Source organism: Peromyscus californicus, unplaced genomic scaffold (assembly GCF_007827085.1).
Source record: "Peromyscus californicus insignis strain IS unplaced genomic scaffold, ASM782708v3 Scaffold_14__1_contigs__length_90479793_seg_2, whole genome shotgun sequence".
Taxonomy (NCBI): domain Eukaryota; kingdom Metazoa; phylum Chordata; class Mammalia; order Rodentia; family Cricetidae; genus Peromyscus; species Peromyscus californicus.
Window position 1 is genome coordinate 76,273,255 of NW_026294436.1, and position 27,003 is coordinate 76,300,257.

At 50.4% G+C, this 27,003-nt stretch overlaps 1 protein-coding gene across 4 annotated transcripts in view; it reads left to right on the forward strand.

Moving 5' to 3' along the window:
- Positions 1-27,003, forward strand: part of Pacc1 (proton activated chloride channel 1) — a 28,790-nt gene continuing 1,787 nt past the window's right edge. The window contains exons 1-8 of one of the 4 annotated variants that reach the window (XM_052738018.1): positions 1-82; positions 3,401-3,497; positions 4,557-4,650; positions 18,341-18,550; positions 19,978-20,129; positions 23,437-23,579; positions 24,903-25,047; positions 26,264-26,371. In XM_052738018.1, the coding sequence (XP_052593978.1) occupies positions 18,439-18,550; positions 19,978-20,129; positions 23,437-23,579; positions 24,903-25,047; positions 26,264-26,371 (660 nt within the window). In that variant the 5' untranslated portion in view covers positions 1-82; positions 3,401-3,497; positions 4,557-4,650; positions 18,341-18,438. Of the gene's footprint in view, positions 83-1,013; positions 1,178-3,400; positions 3,498-4,556; positions 4,651-18,340; positions 18,551-19,977; positions 20,130-23,436; positions 23,580-24,902; positions 25,048-26,263; positions 26,376-27,003 lie in introns of those variants that run through there. The other 3 variants (XM_052738017.1, XM_052738016.1, XM_052738019.1) reach the window with 3 other exon arrangements.

Below are 27,003 nucleotides of genomic sequence, written 5' to 3' on the forward strand. Positions count from 1 at the left end.
ATGTGGTCCTCAAGTCCACCCAGTCTCAGCACAGACATGCTGTTTTCCCTACATTTAGAGCTTGTGTCTCAAGGTTGAACAGGTATGTAGGTGTTTGCTGATGACCCTTTTTGTTTCTTAAGAAGTACTGTGAAACTATGGTGTTGGCTGCTGTGGTAGACAAAAGGAGGGCTCAGAACATGGCAAGAATTGTGGGTGAGAGGCAGAGCTAGACTTCCAAGTGCGCAACCTGAGAATGAAGGAACCTGCTGAAGAGATGGCTCAGTGGTTAGAGCACCTTTTACTCTTGCAGAGTACCTGGGTTTGGTTCCCAGCACTGCATAGGAGGCTGGGATGTGTGTGATGCCCTCTCTGGCCCCCATGGTCACCTGCACACAGGAGGTGCACAGTTATACATCCAGACACACATACACAATAAATAAATAAGTAAATAAATATTTTTTTAAAAAAGAATAAAGATTATATAATTGGGGAAAGGTGTAATCCTAGGACTTAGGAAGCTGAGGCATGGTTACTGCCTATGTATTCGAGGCCAGCTTGAGCTACAAAGGGAGCCACTGTCTCTCCCTCCCCTGCCCCCTCAGAATTTTGTTAGTCTTTTCCCAGATGAACTAACTTGATCACCACTCTCTCCCAATCCTTTCTGATACAAAGTATCCCCAGTATCTCAATTTCCTAATCTGTAAGAAAAACGTTCCGCTTGCAGGATGCCTTGACGAATCGAGACAGAAGTCCACGGTGAGCTTAGTAACGCAGGGCTCTTTGGACATTTATTCCTATTCTAAACCACAAGTTTCCTCTTCCGTTACTGGGCGCTCCGACCCAGCTGACTTGGACCCCATGCCACGCTGCACTCGGGCACTCGGTTCCTCTGCCTGACAAAGAAAGGAAGTGTAAGACTCATGCGTGCCTTTCTGGCAGGAGGTTGATCTGCTCACAGCCTCTCCGGGCACACAGAACTACATCTCCCAGCGTCGCCCGCGCGGGCCCGGCGGCAGCAGGAGGCGCGCAGGCGCCGAGCGCCGCCACGCCTGGTCTTCGGCGGTAGACCGAGCTGGTCTAGCTTAGTGGAGCGGGCACATCTCGGAGCGCGCGCCTCCGCGGCGTCGCGGTCCCTGGTGAGCCGCAGCAGGCTAGTGCCATGATCCGACAGGACCTCTCCACATCCTACCAGGAGGTGCGAGCCGGGCGGGCGCGGGAGGCGGGCAGGGCACCGCGACCCCCGCGCAGGTGGATGGTTGGCACTCGGTGGCGTGCGGGCTCTGCAGCAGGTGGAGCTGCTGCGTGGTCCCCGCACGCGGGATGACAGGGACTCTGGCCTCCGGCTGTGGGGAAAGCGCGTGGCCGGCCGCTCCTCCGCGGCTCCCCGTCGCCTCCACGGCCCCACGACCCTTGCAGTTCTTTGTCTGTCGCCTGAGCCTCGGGCTTCCCCTTGCCGAGCCCCGCTCGCTCCGGGCCCCTTGTGCTCCTCTGTCGTGGGGCTGCCCCGGTCCTGCCCTTGGTGTCGTTCCGCGGCGCCGCATCCTAGGCCGTCTGCCACCACTCTCCAGGTTTGCTCGAGGCGGTGTAGCGTCACCACACCGTTAGACCTTGTCCAACCGGAGCAGCCCAAGCTTCTCAGCAGCTTTCCGCAGCTCAGCAGTTTGTCCCGGTGGCCATCTCCACCCACGGAGGCTCTGGCCACACTGGAAACTCACGGCCTCCAAACGAGTTGGCAGAGTGCTGAGCTCAGCGCCCGGTTGAGTTAGTGACCCCGAGTGAACAACAGGATGCTGCCAGCTCCTGCTTCTGGGGAGTTTGGGGGTCTTGGCTTCAAAGGTCCGCGCTCAGCCACACATGGCCCGTATCTCCTTACTTAGCAGGGCTTATAAGATAATTTATTGAAGCACAGGCTTTTGTCTTGCTTGGAGAGCTAGGCCACAGGTGGAATCGGGTGTTCACTGGAGTCATGCCCAATGGATAGAAGGCTCTGGAAGAGCCCTGTTTTGAAGTCCCACGAAGCTGGCCTGCGTCTTTATTGCCTGGATTGTTTTGAGAGTGGACCTGACTGAGTTAGGTGTCTGCTGAGGGGAGGGTTTGGCGCTCCAGGATGGGGCATTCTGAGAAGTATGGCCAGGAACAGGCAAAGGCTTGTGATGGCTGCTGTGTGTCAGGACAGGGAACTGGGAGGAAGGGAAATTGCCGCTAGGCCTGGGTCAGGGTGACTTGCACAGGCTTGGCTCTGAGGAGTTCCAGTCTTCCTGGGACCACTGTCTCCCTTGAGACTTTTTACTTAAATCATCTGGGATGAATGTGAAAGGTCTCTGAGGGCCAGGGGTGTTTGTAGCTGAGCTGCAGCGCTTACTTAGTGCTTAATCCCGGCACTTAGTAGGTGGACGTAAAAGGCTCAGAAACTCAAGGTCATTGTCCACTATAGTGGGTTTGAAGCCAGCCTGGGTTACATGCGACCCTGTCTCAGAGGAGAGGAAGTAACTTATAACTTTACTTGATAACACTATGAGCCTGGGGAAAGCTCTTCCCCTCCAGTTGGATGGAATCCCTCTAAACTGACTTCACCTGCCTCCTTCCTAAAGCGTTAGGACGCTGACCCTAATCTCTGCTTTCTCAGTGCCAAGGTTCCCCATCCGACAGGTCAGGTGAGAACACTATGAGGTTGCTGTTGCCTGGTACCCTGCTGCTAATTAATGCTGTTACCTGCACAGCCTTCACCCTGTTCTGTCGCTTGCGCCCACGGATCTGTGGGCTTTAGTGCCCACAGAGCCCTGACACCAGCTTCACTGTTCTCATTTCTCTCTGAGGAGACTCTAAGCCCCATTTCTTCTTCCTCTGGGAAGTGGTTAAGACCATGGGCTTTGGAACTAGACCAAGGTGGTGTGACTCCTGCTTCTTTGACTGACTCTGGCTGTGGGTTGGCGTTTCCCAGAGGGAGATATTGAAGTGTAACTCCAGTTCTTGCCCTATTTGGAATTGGAAATAGTCACTCAGGTGTATCACACAAAGACAGGATGTACTGGGTCCCAATCCAGCGTGGTGAGTGTCCTTAAAGGCGCACCCCCTGAGGGGCACACACTGCGTGGGGGCCTTGTGAAGATGGAGGCAGGGTTAGGCATCAGCCACAGTTACAAGCCGAGAATGCCAGGGATTGCTGGCTAGCACAGAAACTAGGAGAGAGGCTGGGGACCTGTCTCCCTCACAACTCAGGGAGCCAGCCCTGCCAAAACCTTTACTGCAGTTTCCCAGCCTCAGGCTGTGAGAGAAGACAGTGCAATCAGCCTCACACATCCTGTGTCGTGCGGTCTTTGTGCCTATGTGACAATTATGTGGATGGGGCTTCTGCTTTTTAGCCTGGAAAAGGCAAGACTGCCCCAGCCGAGCTGCTCACCCCTTTCTTCTCCTTTAGCTCAGTGAGGAGTTGGACCAGGTCGTTGAGAACTCAGAGCAGGCGGATGAGCGAGACAAGGAGCCAGCCCAAGTCCAAGGTGCAGGGGTCTTGCCAGGTGAGTGGATTTAGGGCGCTGGACATTGGCTGTGTGCTGCTGCTGCTGGCGGCCAAGTCCAGGCGCCTTGCCCGGGGAGGGAGTGGCAGCCTCCTCTCCCCCACACTTGTGCCCTGGTGTTGGGTCTCGAGGTCTTCTCCGGTTCTAAAGCTCTACATATTTAATCAGCCTCCGGATGGAGGATGTGCCTCTCAAGGTCTGCGGTCTTGACAGTGGGTTTGAACAAGTTCCTGAGGCCAGGCCTCCCTTTTCCCTGAGGAGGTGCTGGCCGGCATGACTCTAATGTCCTGATCCTGTCTCAGAGCCCTGTAGGAGAAGAGCTCCTTTGAGGCCTCTCCAGTCCTGCTTCCGGTGGGTGGGCTCACCTAGGCCTGGCCCCCGTTTCAGACTCTACCTAGGCTTAACTTGCATGCGTCCATGCTTAGCCCAGTGCTTTCCCTGACTCGGCCTTGTGTCCTAAAGCCCATCTGCCCAGCAGAAGCCATCCTTGTTATTTTATTTCTCTTTCTGAAATTCTCAATCTCCTTTTTAAAAGACTTATCTTTATTTATGTATGTGTCTGTGTAAGTGGCTGCCACATGTGTGAGGATGCCGTGGAAGCTAGACAAGGGTACCAGGTTCCCAGGAGCTGGCATTGAGATGGTTGTGAGCACCTGACATGGATGCTGGGAAGGGGACTTGGGGGTCTCTCTGTTCCACTGAGCCACCTCTTCGGCCAACCCCCTTTTAACATTTAAATTATTGTTATGGGGGGGCACATGATATGTATGTGAGGGCATGAAGGCCATGGTGTGTGCCCGGAGGTCAAAGGACAACTCCGTGGACTTAATTCTCGCCGTCCACCTTTAACGTGGGCTCCTGCGGTCGAGCTCAGGTTGCCAGGCTCCAGGGGTGCCTTGGCTCTTCCCTTCCTCTCCTAGTTAATGCCCAGTCGTTCCTCGGCTCCCCGCTGACAGGATCAGGCCCCACCCTCCAATACTGTCCCTGTCCTCTGTGCTCCTGTCCTGCAGTATTGCGGCTGCAGAGGAGGTTTGTCACCGATGTCTCTCTCTTCTCCAGTGAAGCCTGGTGACAGCAGACACAGCTCTTCACCTTAGCCGTGGCTAGTCAGTGTGAGCGAGTGGACGGAGCCCTCTTGGCTCCGGCTCCTTGGGTGAGCTCGGGAATGGGTCCTGTTCTTTGGGTTCCTCTGTCTGTGGGGAGAGGAAGTCCTGTGATTCTGCTCAGTGCTTGGAGGAGACCGAGGAAGGAGGCAAAGCAGTTTTTCCCCACTGCTCTCCCATGCCAGGCTCTGCTGTGGCCCCTCCAGCTCCCCTGCCCCCTCCCATCCCCACTCCGTTCCCCCCCCACCGCCCCGGCTCCCCACCTCTGCCCCACACACCACATTTAATTCTCACAAGAGCTCTGCAAGGTGAAGTCCTCGTTTTGTACATGAGAACCACAGACTCGGGCTGGGTGAAGCATGGAAGCAGACTCAGGCACTCTGACCCCTACTCCACCTCCTGACTGGTGGCTTTTTATTTTAGGACATTCATTTTGTGTGGGAGAGGGTGGGGTGGGCACTGTGGAAGTCGGGGGGCCACTTGTGGGTGTCAGATCTTCCACTGTGTGGGTTCCAGGAGTTGAAGTCAGGCTGTCGAGCTTGCAAGTGTCTTTGCGCACGAAGGTTCAAACTTCCTGTTTAGATAAGGTCTATGTAGCTAGCCCAGGCTGGTCTTGAACTCTCTGAGGATGACTTGGAACTTTTAATCCTACCCTGACAGAGATTTTGGTTTATCTGAATAAATGTATGGATAGTCCTCGCTGTGTTCTCTTCTGACTGAAATTTACTCCATGAGGCAGGGAGTCATCAGACTCCGGTAAACGTCTAGATTGTTATCTGCTAATTGATCTGCTCAGATGAGGGTGACCAAAAGTGACCAGTTTCCCTTACTCTTCCAACCCTTTCCAACCACTGAGGATCAGCACCGGGAGGTCATGTCTCAGCTTCCGGACTTGGCTCGCCACAGTTGGGTCTCCTGGGCGACTGAAGATCCATGCCACTCCTGTTTCTACTGTATCTTTTTTGAGACAGGGTCTCTCACTGGCCGGAGCTCACAGTGTAGGCAAGACTGGCTGGCCAGTGAGCCCCAGGGAGATGCCATCTCAACCTCTCCAGCTCTGGGATTACAAGCATGGCCCACCAGACTTTTTTACATTTACAGTCCTGGGGATTGGGCTCGGATCCACCTGCTTGATTGTGGCTGAGCCATCTCTCCAGCCCCGGCCCTTTTGATTGTTCCAATCTTGGCTTTTGTGACTAGGCCTGTAGCAAATACAGACACACTGATTTCATCTTCTCCGGGTACATTGGTGTATCGCTGGATCACGTAATATTCCTCTTCTTCCTTCATGATATTTTTATTTATTTATTTATTTATTTATTTACTTTTTTGAGACAGGGTCTGATGTATCTCAGGCTGCCCTTGTTATGTGGGGGAGAGTGGCCTTCACTCCCCGCCTTCCTGAGTGCACCTCCTGAGTGCTGGGATCACAGTGGTGACCGGTGACTTCCCCGGCCCTGTGCTCTTTCTTTAGTTTCTATTTATTTACATACGCTCTGATCTCTGTTAACTCTTCCTAACTCTGGATTTAGTTCTTTTAATTTTTTAAAGAGAAATTCATTGTTTCATCAACCTGAAATTTTATTTTGATTTATGTGCATATACACGTGTCTGTGTGTGAGTATGTGCATGCGTGGGGGTGTCTGAGGAAGCTGGAAGAGGGTGTTGGATCCTCTTGAGCTGGAGTTACAGGTGGTTATCTGCCCTTCTGTGGATGCTGGAAATGAGACATCCTCTGCAAGGGCAGCAAGTGCTCTGAATTGCTGAGCCATCCCGAGACCTGGACTTGGTTCTTTATTTTTCTGGTTCCTTGAGGTGCAGCATTAAGTTGCTTATTTGGAATTTTTTTTTTTTTTTCGAGACAGAGTTTCACTGTGTAACAGCCCTGGCTGTCCTGGAACTCACTCTTTAGACCAGGCTAGCCTCTGACTTACAGAAATCTGCCTGCCTTTGCCTCCTGAGTGCTAAGATTAAAGGTGCGCACCACCACCGCCCGGCTCCATTTATTATTTATATGTGCACATGTGTGTGAGGAGCTGCCCACGGAGGCCAGAAGAGGGTGTTGGACCCCTGGAGCTGGAGTCACAGGCAGTTGTGAACCACTTGCAGTGAGCGCTGGTAGTTAAACTTGGGTCCTCTCGAACAGCAAGTGCTTGTAACTCCTGAGCCATGCTGCAGCTCTTGTCATGACTCCTGTGTGTGTGTGTGTGTGAATGTGTGCACACAGCTCTTGTCATGACTCCTGTGTGTGTGAATGTGTGCACACAGCTCTTGTCATGACTCCTGTGTGTGCGAATGTGTGCACGCAGCTCTTGTCATGACTCCTGTATGTGTGAATGTGCATGTGTGTGTGTGTGAATGTGTGCACACAGCTCTTGTCATGACTCCTGTGTGTGTGAATGTGCGTATGTATGCCTATGTGTAGGCCAGAAGAGGTCACTGCACACCCTCTTCCGTCACTGGCTGTCTGTCATCCGTTTCTTTGAGGCAGAGTCTCCCCTGGAGCCCGGAACTCACGTTTCTTGGCTTAGGTGAGAAGGTAGCAAGCCCCAGTGATCCTCCACCCCTGCTCCCCTGAGCCTGGCTTCCTCCGTGGGATCAGGATCTGGCCCTCAGGATAGAGAGCGCCAGCATCTCTGCAGCCCAGCTTTCCCTGTGTAGATATCTGCTGTTGGGAGCTCCTTTTTGATGCTGGGTCACATGGTTGACCTTGAGGTCTCCGGGTTCTTGGCTTTCTGGTTGCTTGGGTTACAGAATTGGGCCACCACCCTTGATACCACCTGACTTTTATTCTTCCCACTTAAAATTTGCAGAGAACCTGAGTGTGTTTCCCAGCACCCACGTCGGGCCACTCACAGTCACCTGTAATTAACTCTGGGAGATCCAATGTCCTCTTCTGGCCGCTGTAGGCACCTTCCCCAGCACATATGGCACACATCCACAAAAATAAGTCTTAAATTCTGGAAGCTGATATTTTGTGTCACAGTAATGGAGTACTTTGAATCTAATCATGACTTTACACCTCATAAAGAGTTACCCTGTGTGTGTTTCTGATATAATTACTCCTGTGCTTCTGGCTGAAACAGTTCCATCCATCCCTGTTTCTTAGGCCAGTGATGAAGAATCCTCCAGGTTTGCTTGAAAGGATCTTTTCTCTCCTTTCTGAGAAGCTGCGTCACTGAAGATGGTGTTCTTGGCTGTGGTGCTTCCTCCTTTCCAGGTGTCCACTGGGAAATCAGTAACTGGACCTTCTCTCTCTCTCTCTGGTTTTTAAATTCCTCCTTCTCATCTTTCTCTCCTCCCTCTCCTCTTTCTGTCTGTCCATCCTTCATTCATCCATTTTTTTTTGAGATATAATCTCCCCATAGCCTAGGTTGGCCTTGGTCTTGTGACCCTCCAGCTCAGCTTCCCCGGTGCTGGGATGACGGGCATCTCCACTTCCGGCTCTAGTTCTCTTTGACCCTGGTTCTGGACAGCTTACTTATAGTGCCTTGAAAGGGAGCTCTTTGGAGTGAGCAGAACTTGAGTCCATGTCCAGACCTTACTCGATGGTTTAGCTGTTATTTTACTAAATAATGTTCCCTGTGCCTGCCTTCAGTCCTTCTCCTCTGTAATCTACTGTGTGGATCTTTTCTTGATAGATTTCCACAGGTGCTATGGGCTTTCCTTGTACTTCTGTCTACAGCTGGCTTAGTTCAATAACCCTCACTTCAAGTCTAGAAATTCATTCTGCTTGGTCTAGGCTGCTGATGCTACTGCAGATTTTCATTGTATTTTTGATTCATTGGCATCTTCATTTATCACATTTTTTTGGGGGGGGGTTGGTTTTTCAAGACAAAGTTTTTCTGTATAGCTCCAGCTATCCAGGAACTCACTCTGCAGACCAGGCTGGGCTTGAACTCAGAGTTCTCCCTGCCTCTGCCTCCCAAATGCTAGGATTAAAGGTGCTGCCACCATGCCTGGCTTCATCTATCATTTCTTTTTCTTTTTTAGATTTATTTTACGTATATGAGTGTAGCTGGAAGTTTCTCCAGTCCTGATGGGCCCCACAGTCTGGACGAATCTCCCACCCGCAGTCTCACAGCTGCTTATAAAATACTCACTCAGAGAATTAATATTAACTGCAAACTGTATGGCCTATGGCTCAAGCTTCTTGCTAGCTAGCTCTTATAACTTAACTCAACCCATTTCTGTTAATCTATGTATCACCATGTGTTCTGTGGCTTTACCTGTGTCCATTACATGTTGCTCCTTGGACAGCGGGCTGGCATCTTCCCTGACTCTACCCTTCTTCTCTCTGTATCTCTACTTGGATTTCCCACCTGCCTCTAAGCTGCCTTGCCATAGGCCAAAGCTGCTCTATTTATTAGCCAATGGGAGCAACACATTTATTCACAGCGTACAGAAAAACATCCCACAGCATGAGTGCTGTAACATCTGTGTGCCAGAAGAGGGCACCAGATCCCGTTCTAGATGGTTGTGAGTCATGTTGTGGTTGCTGGGAATTGAACTCAAGACCTCTGGGAGAGCCGCTAGTGCTCTTACCCGCTAAGCCAGCCCATCTCTCATTTCCTACCAGCTGAGTCTTTCCCTGGGAACACACTGACTGGTTTCTTGAGGAACTGCTTGTTCCCTCTCACTGTGCTTTCTTAGTTGTTACTTAGAACTCCTTTCTGTGCATTTCCACTCCATTTCTGGAGAACTGCTCTTTGTGGTCTCTTTCCTTGCTCTTTGTGCCCCTCATGCTGTTCTGTGTCTTTCCATACATGCGTACACTGTGTCCTGATAATACCCCTCACCCTGCCCTTCCCAGACTGTACTGACCACGGACGTACTCTCAGATCGACTCTTTAATTCCATATCAGAGATCGTGAGGGACTTGTTTTGTGTATCTCCTTCACCCAGTATAAGGTTGTCTAGTGCCATTGGTTTCTGCAAATAGATCATTTTTCTTTGTGTGATATGTATATGCATGTTCATGTGTGAGTCTGTATATATCTGTGTACACTCAGTGCACGTGGAAGCCAGTGGTGAACTAATCCAGACTGTGAAATGGAACCACTCACATTTAATCGGGGTCTTTCCTCCTCAGGTACACCCTGGAAGTCTGTTTCTGAGGTGACTCTAAATGGAGTCAGATTGACAATAAGGTCATCATGAGCTGTGAAGACAGCTCCACAGTTAAGGAGCCCGCTGACCTGAGAATATCCTTCGGCTGTTGGGTAGATGTCTGTAATGTCAGGTACCATCTCTGGAGTGTTGGAACTCTTGAATTTTGGTCTGGCTAATCTGTCCCTGACGAGGGTGAGCGTTGAGGATGTGATTGCTCTGGGTCTTCTTCCCCTTCGGGTGTGGTAGCATTTTGTTTTATGGAATTGATAAGAGGTACATGTAAACTTATAGTCATTATGTCTTCTGGGGGAATAGACTTTTTGATCACTCTGTGACAGCCTTCCTTGTCTTATAATCTTTACCTTGAAGTCTCTTTTATCTATTGCAATTACAGCCACTCCTTAGGTTTTCCATGATTCAAGTTTCTGTTTGCTTAGAAAGTCATTTTCTATTCTTTTGCTTTAAGCCTGTATGCCTTTATGTGTGAAGTCAATATATATATTTGGCATTTTTTTTTTTTTTAGGTTTATTATTGGGAATGCCTGGGAGTAACAGTTAGGTTTTTTCCCCCCTTTGGTTTTTTTCTTTTCTTTTTTTCTTTTTTGGTTTTTGTTTGTTTTTTTCGAGACAATGTTTCTCTGTGTAGCCCTGGCTGTCCTGGAATTTACTTTGTAGACCAGGCTGGCCTCGAACTCACAGAGATTCACCTGCCTCTGCTTCCCAAGTGCTGGGATTAAAGGCATGCGCTACCACCGCCTGGCCAAACAGACAAGTTTTGAGGCACCATATCGGTGCTGGGAATCAAACTCAGGCCCTCACCAAGAGCAGCAAGTGCTCTGACTGCTGAGCCATCTCTCCAGCCTCGCAGTGTTCCTGCTTCTGTTGCTTGAAATCTAGATGGTCTCTTGATAAAAATCCTGGAGCCAGATATTGGGGTAAATGCTGAAAGATCAGAGAGACAAAGGAACAAGCCAGTGCCACATCTCACCTCGCCAACTCCATGAATCCTCTGTTTGAAAGCCTTTGGGTCCTTATCTGAAAGGCATCAGCCAAAAAAGCCTTGGTTCCTGTCTCCTCCTTATGTACCTTTCTCCACCCAGCCATGTCACTTCCTTCCTAGTGCTGGGATTAAAGGCGTGTGACTCCCAAGTGCTGGGATTAAAGGCGTGTGACTCCCAAGTGCTGGGATTAAAGGCGTGTGACTCCCAAGTGCTGGGATTAAAGGCGTGTGACTCCCAAGTGCTGGGATTAAAGGCGTGTGACTCCCAAGTGCTGGGATTAAAGGCGTGTGACTCCCAAGTGCTGGGATTAAAGGCTGTGCCACCACTGCCTGGCTCTGTTTCTCTCCTAGACTGAGTCAATCTCATGTAGTCCAGGGTGGCTTTGAACTCACAGAGATCCAGATGAATCTCTGCCTCCCGAGTGCTAGGATTAAAGGTGTGTGCCACCACTGCCTGGCATCTATGTTAATCTAGTGGCTTGTTCTGTTCTCTGGTCTTCAGGCAAATTTTATTTGATACACAATATATCACCACATTTCCCCTTTTTTGTCTAAAATAAGAAAAAAGGTTATAACTAATACAAGAAAAAACTATGTACAATAAGTATATACAGTCAAGAATTACATTAACAATGTCCAGTCCATAAACATTTGACAAATTCAGAGAAAATACTCCATTATTTATCCTATTTTGGTGAATCCAAAGTGTTGTACCTAATTCACTTTCTATCCTAACTTGTTACCAACTGAAAACTATCTTTTGATGTCTTTCAAACTTATACACTTTACACCTCTTTAGTGAGTTTCTTTTCTGAATTTATTAACAAGGAAAACTATAACTATCTAATCTTCAACTCCATCAGAGACCTAAGAAGGAAATAATACTGAGTAAGCAGGAAGTGCAACAAGCAACTTCCAAAAAATGTTAGAAATGACAGAAACAGCTGGATAGTCACCCAAGGTTCCTCTGCAACATTGGGGCATCCATCTTTGGCCTATAGGCCTAGCATATCTGACAGACTTATCTGTGAGGCAGGATTTTCTAAAAGGCCTTCCTACCTTGTCTTGGCAAGGTTCAGCAGTTCTTTCTTTTGTATCTTGCTTGTCCATTTTGGACAGCATACTGTCAGTAGTCGAGGTGAGGACATTTTCTTGTCCAGTGGCTAACTTTTGCCACAAAGAAAGTAAACTCTATATGGAGTTTCTTCAGTGCCCATCATCTTCTCTGAAGTAGATTGGTGCTGCCAGGAGCAGATATGTCTCATTGTCATAAAAAAAAAAAAAGAATCTACGTTATTAAAACATCTTAAATGCCATATTCTATAGCTCTCTGGAGTGTTTAAAAATGACCTATCTAAAAATATCTTTGTTTGACCTTGAAAACATACCTAATATGACTTCAGGTTCGATTGTAATAGGTGACTAAACACTAACCTGCATTTCTTTATATCCTAATTAGTTGGTAATAATAACTTTCAAGGACTAGCAATTTGCATTACATTGTTAAATGAGCTGTATAGGTACAATACCTTGAACAAGATTAGAAGTGTATATACAGTATGTTCTAACAAAATTAATCTCAAATTTGTAACAGTATACAAAATTTGTATACAGTATGCAAAAATCCAATCCAATGTAAAATATTTAAAACTGATAGTTGCTTTTTAAAAGTAGATTCAATAATCTACCTTTTTATCTAATCATATCCATATTCTCCCTTTTTTCTTCTCAGAGTAGATTCAATAATCTACCCTTTTGTCCTATCATATCTGTATCCAATTTTTCTTTTTTCTTTTTTTTTCAAACAAGAACCCTGAATCTAATCTCCATTGTTTAGCTTTTTTCCCACCATTAGCAATAACAACTTGTAATCAACCACCAAAACAATGACAAATATCCATAACTCATTGAACGACCAAAAATCACCCACCCCGCCTTTTGGGAATGTGGGTGTCATGTTCTTATAATTACTTCCTGCTGTCTGGGGGTGAAGGCATCTTTAGGGGATCCTGAAAACAAAATTTTGGGTTAATTGTCGGGTCCTGGGGGAGCTTGCTGTATCATTTGTTGTCCAGTCTCTGTGTGATGGGAAAGTGCAGGGCTTGTCTCAAGTCCCGGCTGGAGTACTCTGTGAGGCTGGATCTTCTCAGCTAGCCACCTCGAAATTTTCCTGAGCAGTTTGTAGTCCAAGCCGATCTTTAGGTGGTGTTTTTCAGATTAGTGGCGTTATCATAATCCATGTGGAATCATCATTGTGGGGTCCTATCATCTTTTTGGAGAATTCAAAGGTCGCTGTTAGGCATGGTCATGGTTCATGGTTCACTGCAGAAAATCTTTTTCGTTGGACTAGTTTTCTGAATGATTTGTCCTTTTTCTTCAGATGTCTCATTTGTCCAGTGGTCTTCAGATTCCTTAGCCTTCATCCTTCTGAAAGACAAAAGCAAACCCCTCCCCAGTCCTAACTTTAGGGAGTTTCCCTTTTCTAATCTTTATCCATTTTGATTTATGGTTTCTCCTTAAATTTTTGTTTTATTTTCTAAAGGTGTTTTATCATCCAGAGCACCTTTCCCCCTCTGCCTTGTTGGCTGCTGTGGTTTGGGGGCTTCTCGCTGCACGGGCAATGTTGCTTCCTTCTGAGTTCCGCTCTTCCAGTGGGATTTGTCTTTCTTGTAGCTGTCGGGCTTTATGCTGGTTAATCTTGACTGGTGATGACTTTGAGAAGCGCCAGGGAGACCAGAGAAGCACACTCCTTCTGGGTGTCTGTGACATGCTTCCCTAAAGAGGAGTAAGTGGGGAAGACCCACCCTACATGTGAATGGCACCTGGCAGCCCACAAGAGCACGGGGGTGGGGAGAGGGGCGCGGGGATGGCGAGGAAGCCACAGCACAGGCACCCTCTCTCTGCTTCCTGATACTCCGAGGTGAGCCACTGCTCTGCTCTACACAGAGTAACCTCTGAGACTTGGGAGCCTGTAAGTTGTCCCACTGAGGCATGCTGTCACGGTGACATGCAGCTGGCTAACACAGGCTGCCTTGAGCTTCCGTAAGGCTGGTCTGTGGACATGGATTCTTTCAGTTTTTTGTCTTGGAAGGCCTTTATTTCTCCTATATTCTTGAAAGGTAGATCGCATTGCTGGGTATAACCCTTGGTTGCAGGGTTTCCACCGAGGGTCTGCTGTTGGTCTAAGTGACATTTGTCTTGCAGATTTTACAGCTTGGTCTTGTGCTTTTGGCAGTTTCACTATAACATGCTGTGGTTAGATCTCTCCTAGTCATGTGTACACCATAACATGCCATGGTAGATCTCTCCTAGTCATGTCTGCACCATAACATGCCATGGTAGATCTCTCCTAGTCATGTCTGCACCATAACATGCCATGGTAGATCTCTCCTAGTCATGTCTTTTTGGGCTCCTAAAGCCTTTGAACATCAGTGTCCACATCTTTCCCAAGATTAGGACGGTTTTCTCTCCTGTTTTATTGCATAGGTTTCTGTTCCCTTAACGTTTTTCACAAGCATTAAGAAAGATGAGCAAGCTCTGTGCCTTTCTCTCTGCATCCTCTCGCTGGCCCCCACGTTTCTTATTCACATCCTGTGTTGTCTTCCTATCTACACTGAACTATTTAATCACGTTTTGAATCCTTTACCAAGCATTTTATCTATCTGGGTTTCTTTGGGACCTCTTGCTAATAATCACACTCTTTTGGAAGCATAATGTAACCTTGAGTTTGCATCTTTTTGATCTAGTGTTAAGACTTGTGTGTAGTGAACCAGTTACTTCTGCCGTACCTGGTGGCCTCCGCAGTAACTGACCTCTTAAAAACGCACCTCGGCGTGTTGGTTTGTTGTGTGATGTTGACTGTGCTGGGCAGTGCAGTAGCTTCCCGAAGCTTCCTCGCCTCGTTCTAATGGGTTTAGAACAGAGAGAAGGGCAGAAGGAGTAGAGACTTTGCAGAGAGGGTCTGGCTGACCTGAGCCTACGGCACCTAGAGAATCCTGACAGAAAATACTTTATTCTCTTATTTTCTGAACTGAAAGAGCAGACATATGACCTGATCGGGAGCAGGAGCCAATGCGGAGTTTGGGGTTCGGCTTCTGACTGCTTGAGAACCCCGGATGCTCACAGCTCTGAGAGCCTTGCTTGGTAGGAAATAGTGAGGTCGGTTACAGGGCTGTTAGGAGCACTGCAGGGAGCACTCGGCGGGAGCAGTTATGCTGCTGAGGAAGCAGACATGCTCCTCTATGTCCCCCTTGGTGGTGAAGATGGCGGGAGTGAGTGCTGAACAGCCACAGCCCGTTAACCAGGGAGAGAGATGCTGGAAACTGGGGTGCTGTCTGCCTGAAGATCAGAGGACAGACAAGCCACCAGATTAAACACAGAGGCCAGGCAGTGGGGGCACACACCTTTAATGCTAGTTTTCGGGAGGCAGAGATCTGTGAGTTCAAGGCCACCCTGGACTACATGAGATTAATCCAGTCTGAAAGAGAAACAAAGCCAGGCAGTGGTGGCACACACCTTAGATTCCAGCACTTGGGAAAACACACCTGTAATCCCAGCACTAGGAAGGTGGAGACAGGAAGTGAAATGGCTGGGCAGAGAAGGGAGTATAAGGCGGGAGGAGACAGGAGCTGTGGCTTTCAGGCTGAGGAGTTGGTGAGGTAAGAGGTGGTGGCTCTGGAGGCTGAGAAGTTGGTGAGGTGAGAGGTGGTGGCTCTGGCTTGCTCTGCTTCTCTGATCTTTCAGCTTTCACCTTGATATCTGGCTCTAGGTTTTTATTAAGACCAATTAGGATTCATGCAACAGGAAATGAAATGGATGGAGGGAGAAACAGCACCATGGAGCAGGCACACAACCTCCCTTACTGCCAAATGCTCGGTGGCTCAGTGATCAGCTTATCTGAGTTAATCTCTATGGATGCTTGTTTTTCCTTGACTGTGTTGTATTTTCTTTTCCTTTTATCTTTAGACATTTAGTGTGTACACATGCTTGCACACTTGTGTGTGTGTGTGTGTGCATGTGCACATACAAACGTGCCATGGCACATGTGTAGAGGTCTGAGGACAATTGCAGAAGTTGTTCTTTCCTCCTTCCATTATGTGGGTCTGGGGATGGATCTTATGCTGTGAGGCTTGTGGCACATGCTTTTACCTGCTGAGCCATCCCTGCCGGTCCTGAGTCACATCACCTTTTATTCTTTCCATGTCTATTAGTTAAAACACATCTTTTATTATTTTGTATGTATTAGTGTTTTGCCTGTATATAGGTCTGTGCACTACATGTGTGCCTGGTGCCTGTGGAGGTCAGAAGAAGGTGTTGGATTCCCTGGAACTGGAGTTACAGATGATTGTGAGCTACCCTGTGGCTGCTAGGAATCGAACCCAGGTCCTCTGGAAGAACAGTCAGTGCTCTAAACTGCCGAGCCATCTCTCCTGCCCCTCGTGTCTAGTAATTTTTAATTGAACACTGGTGTATTAGGCATGTTCTTCTAGGTGAACAGAACTAATAGAATGCAAGTGTGTGTGTGTGTGTGTGTGTGTGTGTGTGTATCAAAGAGCATTTGTAGACAGGCTTACGTGATAAAGTCCAGCAGTGTCTGTCTGTGTACAGGAGAGGCACAGAACCTGGGAGAGACTTAGTCCACAGAGCTTGGTGCTTCAGCAGTCCCCCTGGTGCTAGGAACCTGGAAGCTTCCTGAAGAGCTGCTGGCATTCTGTCTAGGTTGGAAGGCCTAGGAAGCTGGAGTTAGGCGTTAGCAGGGATTGGCAGTACTCACTCAGGAAGTAGCCAAGCAGGCAGACCATGCTGCTTTCTCCTCAGGACACTTCCTATCTGGGCGGCCCATTGGCAGATGGTGCTCACTTTGACTTCAGATCCTTCCTCCTGGGTCCTCCCTCCCACCTGGGTCAGTCCTCTCTGGAAAGCCCCAGTCTCCTGAGGCGCATCTCCTGGGCAGACCGAGGAGAGCAGCGGTACAGCTGTAGGTCTGGATTCTGCTATGGGTCTGAAGTACTTTTGTCTCAGCACAGCAGGGCGGAAGCTCTGAGGTGCTGACTGCCTTTCATGGTAGCCACTGGAATCACCCATTTCTCTTCAAACTTCAGCTCTGTTTCCCCCAGCCCTTGGGGTCTCCAGCCAATGATTTGAGCATATCAGTCATTTGCAGAATCCTCAACTCTGGGACTCACCTACCTTTGGAATTTCCCCACTTTCAGCCCTGAACTCTGGCATCCTGAACCATGTCATTAGGGGGTTGGTATGAACCTTCAGGCAAAACGTGAGGCGCTCACAGGCCATTCTTATCTCCAGAGGGTGATTCTCTCCTCTGCATTTGCCCATTCTTTAATGCCTTCATTAAACTTCAGTACATTGTTCAGATCTTACAGTGGTCATCTGAGGAAGGTGGTGTGACCACGCCACTTGGTTCATGTTGGAAGCCATGGAAACAGCAGGCCTTTCCCTCAGGGAGCTGTGGTGTGAGCTGAAGGGCAGAGACATCATGGGAAGGTGAACGCAGGCTGCCGTAGCAAGCACCGTCCTGGGTGGCTCTTATCAGGAACCTCCAGGCCTGGCACCGCCGTGTCTGAGGTCAAGGCACCGCAGTGCTGGTGTCTGGGCAGGAAGCACCTCAGGGAAGGAGGGGTTTGAGGGGACCCAGTCCGTCATGTCACAAGGCAGCGGTGACAGGTGGTTGCTGGTTGTATGGTGTCTGGATCACATAGCAGAAGGACAGGAGTGCATTGCTCAGCACGGAGACCCTGTCGATTAGCCACCAAGAGGAGGTTTCCTTGGGAAAAGGCATTTCTAAGTGAAGACATGTCAGCGTTGGTTACGAACAGTGCTTCAGAATAGGCCTAGCAATGGCAGATATGTGTAGCACGAATCTTAGAGGTCTTATTAATAAAATCAAACCTGAGCCAGGTATTGGGGTGAATGCTAGAAGATCAGAGAAGCAGAACAAGCCATAGCTACCTCACCTTGCCAGTTCCTCAGCTGATCCTGTTTCCTCAGACTGGAAGCTTCTGAGTCCTCATCCAAATGGATCTCAGCTGAACTGTTGCTCAAAGCCTAAACGCTTAACCTGCTCTAGTTTCTGGTCCTCACACCTTAAATACCTTTCTGCTTCCTGCCATCACTTCCTGGGATTAAAGGCGTGAGTCACCATGCCTGACTCTTTCCAGTATGGCTTTGAACTCACAGAGATCCAGATGGATCTCTGCCTCCCAAGTGATAGGATTAAAGGTGTGAGTGCCACCATTTTCTGGCCTCTATATCTAGTGGCTGTTCTGTCCTCTGACCCCAAATTAGTTTATTAGGGTGCACAATATTTTGGGGAACACAGTATCACCACAGAGCTGAGTAGTTCCAGGACTGAAAGATGGGAAAGTTGTTAAGAAGGGGGGTGGGGTGGGGGGAGGAGAGCATGTGAGTCTGACTGAGACCACCAGCCCCTGCAGACGGTGAATGTGGTAATGTTGGTGGCCTTGGCTAGGAGGGGTGGTATGGAGTTGATGTTTCTAGGTACCCTTTGTGATGAGGGTAGCCTTGCCCCTTCTATAAGGTAGGTGAGGGCCTGGAGGTAGCAGGCCATGGCTGGCTGCTGTGGTCACTCTCTGCTGTCCTGCGGGCAGGTGTGGACAGCGAATCTGCCTCCAGCAGCATCCGCTTCAGCAAGGCCTGCCTGAAGAACGTCTTCTCAGTTCTGCTCATCTTCATCTACCTGCTGCTCATGGCTGTGGCTGTCTTCCTGGTCTACCAGACCATCACAGACTTCCGAGAAAAGCTCAAGCACCCTGTGATGTCTGTGTCTTACAAGGAGGTGGACCGCTACGATGCTCCAGGTAGGGCCTGCTGGGCCAGGCATCAGCGCCCCAGCTCTGGGGCTTTGCAGACACTGCCTCCCTGAGCCACCATTGTGTTCCCAGCACAGGCAGAGTGGAGCAGGACAGACATTAGTGGTAGGTTGCATCTGAGAGCCAGCGCCAGGCCGTGGAGCACTGGGTGGGCAGGGAGGGTGGAATTGGAGCCAGGCTCTGTTAGGCATGAGGTGGGCCGCAAGTGCTTGTGGGAGGAGGAGCAGGGCCTTGGGTGTGTGTGTAGGGAGGCAGTGGGCCTCAGCTGAAGGCCAGGGAACAGGGCAGTGTGTCAGTTACTGTTCTACTGTTGTAACAAAACACCATGGCCAAGGAAACTTGTAAAAGAAAGCACTTAACTGGCTTACAGTCTCAGAGGGTTAGAGGCTAGGGTGGTAGAGCAGAGGCATGGCAGCAGGAACAGCTGGGATCTCACAGCTGGAGGGAAAGCAGGAGGCAGAGAGTACACTGGGAACAGGCATCAGTCTTTTGAAACCTCAATCCTGCCCTTAGCAACACGCTTCCTCCAACAAGGCCTTCCCAAAACAGTTCCACCAACCAGGGACCACTTCCTCAACATAGGAGTCCATGGGGCCATTCTCATTCAGAGTTGCACAGGCTGGAGCAGGGCTCAGAAAGGTGGTGGGAAGTGGAGGCGGTGCACACAGTCAGTAGGGCCTAGCCTAGAGGGCTCCGGCTGTACCCTTCTCTGCATGTTGGGATGACTGATCCCTGAGTACTGTTATCTGCCATGGTGGGTGATCTGCCTGGCCCTGTATAGTGGCATCAGAGAAGGGATGTGGGCTCAGGCCCTGCCCACCATGAGTGTGCCACCTGCTCTGGCCCCAAGTGACACAAGGGCATCCTGCACACAGGCTAGAGCCAGCGTCCCCCTGCCAGGAGCTCCCAGACATTACCCCGCAGCCAGGCCTGATGGTTCCTTCTTGCCCCGGCTTGGCTGTGCCGAGGCTCTCTGTGGCTTTTCTTGTAGTGTTTGCTCTCATCCCTCAGCTCTGCCGCGTGTGATACCATGTGTCATTGCCGGTGTTTCTGCTCCTGGATCCCGGCCTGGGAGTCTGAGTTGAGAGCACCCAGGACACTATGGGGTGTGTGTTCTTGGAGCTCCCAGCAAAGCAGAAAAATGAGCCCTGAGGAACCCCACAGCCCAGAGCCTTTGCAGCACCTCACTATGCTATGAGATACTCTGGTGGGAGTGTTGTGAGTCCTGGAAGCCGTTCCAGGCAGGGGGAGGGGTGACTGAGGTGGAGAGTGCCCTCCATTGGGGTGGGGCTGGGGATGTGCCTCCACCCCCTTTTCTGCTGCTGCCTTGGCACTTTCCCAAGGAGGGAGGTGTGAGATGATGGGGAGTGCTCAGGACTGTGACTTCTGACACTTGCGGTTTCTTTTCTTTCCAGGGATCGCCCTATACCCTGGGCAGGCTCAGCTGCTCAGCTGTAAGCACCACTATGAGGTCATCCCACCTCTTGCCAGCCCTGGCCAGCCAGGAGACAGGAACTGCACCACCCAGAGGATCAATTACACCCATCCCTTCTCCAATCACACCATGGTAATGCCCGTTTCCCTGGGTTGTGTGTTGTTATCGACACCCGCTAAGGATTATAGCCTTCCTTTTCTTATAGCCTGTAGGCATGGGCCCTTGGTCCTTGGCAGGTGAGAGGCACCAAAGTACATGCCCCTGGGGCTGATAACCCTCAGGGCTTCCTGCTTGATGGGAGGGTGGCTGGGCTGCAGGTAAGTCTGCCTGTGGTTATCGGTGTCACTGAAAATACCAGTTTCCAGGAATTGTCACCATTCCTGTGGGTGGGGCCTAGGAATCCATAGTTTGAGAAATTTGCCAATGTGAAGTTGGGTGGTAAGGATTGCTGACACCCCACATCACAGCTCAGCTGGTGACCATGCAGAGCTGGAGGGGTACGTGAGATGTGGCTCGGGACAGAAAAAAGGACAGGAGTGTGTCGTGCTGTGGGGCCAGTCCTGCTCCATCGAGTGAGAGGAACCACAAGTTGAAGAAACTGCACTGAGACTCTAGCTGATTGGTTTCCAGGCCAGGCCACCTCTCGGGGAAAAAAAAAGCCTGATGAAAGGATTCCTACTCCTTACAAAACAGGATAGGATAGGGCAGGAGGACAGCCCTGCACACTGGTAGACCAGAAGGCTGGAGAAGCTAGTGTACCATGCAGATTACTGATTGGAACTGGTTGATGGAGCTGGCCAGTCAGAGAAGGCTCATAACCCAGGACAGGACTGCTGGGTGGTGCTGACCTCTGGCCCCCAGCTCAGCGTGACTGAGTGACTGAGTTTGGAGCATGGCTGACGGCTGTGACTCCAGGACTTTGTCCTCTCTGGTTGCAGAGCTGCTGGGCAAGGTGTGTCTCTGGGTGCCAGGCCTCAGAACAGCCTCTGCACCAGCTGAGGGAAAGCCCTCTGCTCAGGTGTGGAGACAGAACTGCTGCAGGGATCTCAGGCGGAAACCTGGTCTGCTGGTACTCCCTATCCACAGTTACAGTGCTCCCGTGGGTGGAGAGTGTTAAGCAAACAGACATAAGCACTAGGGAGACGTCTATCCACCCTTGGGCCACTACTTGGCATCTGAATCCTGTTTTCCTAACTGAGAATGGACAGTTGGTGTCACTGGACATTCTACAAAGCCAACATGAAATAATGACCTGAAATGAACCGGCAGAATCCAGTCAAGAAGAGGGCAACCGTAGCCAGGAAAGTGGCATCTGAACTCCCGGCTCACCTCATTCTCTCTGAGAAGCACAATAGCACTGGGTGCAGCTGTGCTCATTTTGGGGACCGCTTCCTCTCCCCCATGACCTGACATGCTTCCTACGAGGCAGCCGCTCACACTCAAAACTGTTGTATTGCTATGGTAGTTCATAATTTAAATATAGAACCCGTGAAATAAGGGGCACACAAGTCAAGTGTTTTCACGGGAAGGATGTTAGGTGCAGTTACCACCTCCAGTTCTGAGGGACGGTAAATATTCTCCATCAACTCCTTCCAGCCACACGCTGTGAAGCTCAAAGAAGTTTCCTCCTCCCTGGTCACCTGCTCCCTGAGCAAAAACCAGCGTGTAATGACGTAATGAGGAGACTGGTGTGGGGTGTGCACCCAGCATCCAGGGCACTTGGGAGACTGAGGTGGGAGGACCTTGCTCAAGGCCAGTTCAGCCTGTTGAGCACCTCAGTGAGACTCCGTCTCTGAAAAAGGAACAGGGAGGAGAGGAGTAAGATGCACCGCTGTGTCCACGTGGTGAGGATGACTGGAGTGTTCACAGCTGCTCTGCCACTCTGGTGACAGCCACCCAGGGCCTGCATTTCTGCTGCGGTGTGCGGCCAGCTCCTTCCTGCTGCTCTCTGGGAAACTGGCTGCTGCAGCCTCATCTACAGGCTGGTCTGCATGGCTGCAGGCTTTGCTGGTCACATCAGAACTGGATGTGAGGAAACTGCCCGCCTCCCCAGGATCTGCTTCCAGCTTGAGTTATCTGGGGACTGGGGCTGAGCTGGCAGGCTGGGAGGTGGCCTGTTCTCACTGCAGGGAGCTGTTAATGTGCAGGCTCTGGCTGACTGAGCCCACTGAGTCCCGTGACAGTGACCCCTGTTGAGGGTCTTATCAGGTCACTGCCTAAGTTTTTGTTGACTTCCTGGTTTCTTGTGCTCCGGATTTCATGGTGGTTCGCCTGTAGCCAATGATTTGCTTTCCCACAGCCAGGGCCACCCCCTTTCTGGTCTGTAGGATTGGTGTGCCCCTCACTGCCTGGTTTTCTCACCACCCACAGGTGAAGCTCATACCGCCTCTGGCTTTTCTACCTCCTGTAGCATTGAGTTGCATCTGACAGAGTGTGCCGGTCAGAGCACCGGCTTAGCTCCTGTGTGGAAACACGCTTCCTGAGGGAGCAGCCTGACTGGCGGGCAGGGTCACTCGGGCACTGCTGCTCCACGGGACTGCCCAGCAGTGCCGCTGTCTGTGAGGTTGTCTGTCCACATGGTCAGGGTCAGTTTCTGAGCACATGCCTGCTCCCTGAAAGGTGAGAGGTGAAGGCTAGAGGCGAGGGAGAGTGAAGGCGAGGGAGAGGGGAGGTAATCTCACATGACTCCACCAGTTGTCTCAGTGGAAAGCCCTGGTGAGCTTAGCTGGGCGTTACAAGCTACTGTTAAAGTACATTTAGGAGAGAGGAGAGTGCATACTGCAACAGCTGGGCTCTGGGAAGAATATGAGGGAGGGACCGGACCAGGCCAAGGTCGCCTTCCTCAACAGGGTGATGTCATTGGCAGCACAGTCCTGGCTCAGGGACAGACCAGTGCAGGGTACAGGAAGGCAGGAGGCAGGTTGGGAGCCAGTTGCTTACAATGTCACATAAAACTAAAGCCAGGCATACATAGTATGCATATGCAAGATTTAAAACATGACGCCTGGGGAATGTGCAAGTATTGGCATTCCTCCGCAAGCCAACCCAGAAGGCGTAAGAGAAAGACGGGCAGCCTTCACTCACCGTATTGAATCGAAGACTCCCATCAGTAGATGACTCAGGAGCAAGTTTAACTGGGACACACCAACCCAACAGGCGAGGGCAAACGCCCTCACCCAGTAAAGGTGCTCCACAGCGTGGGCAGCCTGTGCAGAGGGACATGTGTCACACTCAGCTGGGCTCAGGTGCTGTGCTGCGAAGTCCCCCTGGCCAGCTTGCATCCCTGGGCAGGAGGGTTTGGCTGCAGTCGCCGGAGGCTGCTGGGTGCCCTGCTGTGGGCTTGCCAGCCAGTGCTTGTGGATGAGCCTCTGTGGGCCTGTGTGAGCACTGGGGGAGCGTGCAGCTCCGAGCACTAAGGCTCTGACTTGTTTCCCCACAGCAGTCCGCCCTGATTGTCCAGGGGCCACAGGAAGTGAAGAAGCGGGAGCTGGTGTTTCTCCAGTTCAGCCTGAACCAGAGCAACGAGGACTTCAGTGCCATTGACTACCTCCTCTTCTCCTCTTTCCACGAGTTCATGCAAAGGTGGGCATGTCCATGCTGGAAATGTAGGGATGAAGCTGCGGAAGGGGAGCAGGGCTGGCTCAGGATAGGAGCTACCCTAAGAACCTGGTGGCCCATTACATTAGCTGCAGTTAAGCAGTTGTGGATGCAGTGCTGCATGGAGAGGGCTCCCCTGCAGGCCTCGGCTGCTGAGGCGCCTCCTTGCCTTCAGATGCCTGCCCGCTGACAGCTCCTGTTGTCTTCAAACACTGAGGGACAATTCAGTGCTATCTCTGGGGCTTAAAACACTTGGTAGAAAATAGGAATATTCGCCGGGCGGTGGTGGCGCACGCCTTTAATCCCAGCACTCGGGAGGCAGAGCCAGGCGGATCTCTGTGAGTTCGAGGCCAGCCTGGGCTACCAAGTGAGTTCCAGGAAAGGCGCAAAGCTACACAGAGAAACCCTGTCTCGAAAAACCAAAAAAAAAAAAAAAAAAAAGAAAAAGAAAATAGGAATATTCCTGTCTGTCCCTGCCTAGTCTTGCTGAGCCGAAGGCTCCATTTCTATGATGTAGGATGATACATCACAGTGGCAGGGAGGTGACTGTCCACTTGAACAGAAAGTCACATACTACCTCTGCTATCCTTCCCACCCTGGATCTCTGAGCCTTGGCCTCAGTATCTCCCCCACTGAAACCCTTATTCTCCCCAATGAGTCCCCTGTCTACCTTCATGTCTTTTTCTGTGTGAACTGTTTACAGTTAGAATTATCCTGATTCTTCAGTGGGAGGGTGGTGGTGTTCTAACTGTCCCTTCTAGGACCAAGCAGTTTTTGAGGCAGGGTATTACTCTGTAGCCCAGGCTGTCCTCCCGGGTGCTGAGATGACAGGCGTGTGCCACTCTACACTTGCTCTCTTGTGCTTAGCTTCTGCTTCATCTACAGTTCCCATGGGACGCTCTTCCCATTGCTGGGCCTCTCAGGAGGTTGAATTTCACTGAGTGTGGCACACCATGCTTCAGCCATATTTCAGGGTGCTTCCAGAAACCCAAGTGTGGGTGACTGAGCTGGTGGTGGGGGGGTGATGTGAGAGGGAAGGAGTGTGCCCATGGTGGAGGTGGGGTGGGGGGCGGGGCTCGTGGAAACCAAACAGAGGTATAGCCAGGTTGGGCATTGCTTTTGATGCTAACTGAGCAACAACCCTGGTAAGACAGTCAGATTCTGGAAAGGGAGCAGGGAATCCATAGCATCCCGATTGTACCAGAAAAGAAACCAGCTTGACATGGGACTAGAGTTTGCTTTGGCCCCACTGGGCTCCAGCTGTTGGGCCTGGATTAACCTGGACCTTCCTTCTCTCGCTTCCCCAAGCCCAGACAAAGCGGGCTTCATGCAGGCCTGTGAGAGTGCCTACTCCAGCTGGAAGTTCTCAGGAGGCTTCCGCACCTGGGTCAAGATGTCGTTGGTGAAGACCAAAGAGGAGGACGGCCGAGAAGCTGTCGAGTTCCGGCAAGAGGTAGTGGCTGTTTCCTTGGCAAACATAATGATCTCCACAGTTGGATCTGTGGCAGAGGCAGACTTTGAGGGGAAGGGTCTTTTGGGTGGGGCCCTAGGATATCTTTAGTAGTCTTGTGAAGGCTTCATGTGCTGAAGGCAGTCCACAGCAGCTTGCTTGTTCTCCACAAAACTAGCTCTGTGCCTGTAGACATGGGAAGCACTTCCTGATGCTGCCAGGGATTGTAGGGGATGAGGGGACCAGGCATAGTGGGGTGTGATGACCTGTGAGGATGCAGAAGATGAGCTGATCAGAAGGCTTTTGGTCCCTTGGCCCAGAGCCAGGAGCATGCCAGGTTGAGGCAGGAAGATTGCTGGGGTCCTTTTACTGTGATCTGGGAAGAACAGGGGAAGACAGAAAAGGCACGTCTGTGGGATGGAAAGGGATCTGCTTGCTTCTTCGGGAGGGCTGCTTCATTACAATTGGAAATAACCTAGCCCTACCTCTGCTTTAGTGGTGGTTTTTCTAGTTCTCTCTGTGCACGTGGAACCCTGGCACCTAGGTCTAGTCAAGGGACAGGATTTTTCCTGCCTTTGGTGGTGACAAACCCTGAAAACAAGACTACAAAATGCTATTGTAACATGACTGCCCAGGCCCACGAAGGCTTGGCATGCCCTTAGTCACCGCACTCATGGGCAGCCCTGCAGTAAATCTCAGCATTGACTTCCTGTGGCCAATGTGAGCATCAGATCAGAGGTGGCCCATGCCTTTCAAGCCTGTCTTCTCACCATTATCTCACGGAGCTTCTTTCATAGTTGACTGGCAGATCTTACCACTTATACCTACTAAGTACTTAGAGAGCTGCCTTGTCACATGGAGTGGGGGCCACATTTTGTCCCTGTAGACTTGAAGGGTTAGACTGCTTATCCCTTAAGACCCAAGTATTTTGAAATTTGGGACTTTTGAATTTGTCTTCTGTAGTAGATTGAATATGGCTTAATTGTGAGTCTCGACATCTGATGGTAGATTTTGGTGACAGGCATTGCAATCTTTTCTCTCTCAAAGAACTGTAAAGCCCCAGCCAGCTCTGGTACCAGTGAAAAGGTCTTGTATATGAGACTTGACTTTCCTTCTCTGGAAGATGCTGTTAGGAGAGCCAAGTCCCTTCCTGCTTCTTCTTCCCAGGCCCAGGCAAGGGAGGGCCCAGAAGTGCTAATTCTGTCTGTTCTGCACCTAGACCAGTGTGGTTAATTACATTGACCAGAGGCCGGCTGCCGAGAAGAGTACTCAGTTATTCTTTGTGGTCTTTGAATGGAAAGATCCCTTCATCCAGAAGGTCCAGGATGTAAGTACTGCTAAGAGTGGCCTTCTTCACGTCATCACAAGACATCCTGAGATGATCATGGCAATAGGGAAGAGATTCTAAAGCTTAAAAACACGGGCACTTCACATCCCAGGATGGATTCTGTGAGATGGATGTATTTTTGCTGTCACTGTTGGCCCAGGCTCTGTGAGGGGTGAGGCTTGAGGCTTGGACAGCTAGGGTGAAAGGAACTGGTTTACAGCTGTGCCCATAAGGAATGCACGCTGATGTTCTTCACCTGAGCTACCTGTTATGAGAGGCTTATTTTGGTCCAAGTAGAGCCCTTGAAGTCCCTTGAAGCATGCGTCCCAGCAGTCCTGAAGGCAGAGGTATGGCCACTGTGCACATGTGAACAGGGGCTCATTCTGTCTCAGATTACTCCACTGAACCAGGCTTGCAAGTGCTTTTTTTTTTTTTTAGCCACACATGGGAATTCCAGAACCCTACCTAAGTTTGGTGAGGGAGAAGACTCTATGGAAGAGTCCTTGTCCTGCAAGCACAAGGCTGAGTCCATTAGCACTGCACAGGGATAAGAGTATTCCATGGAGACCAAGCTACTGCTTTAAATCATTGCTAGACAGTAAACGGCTGTCACGGGGCTCCATGCGATAAAC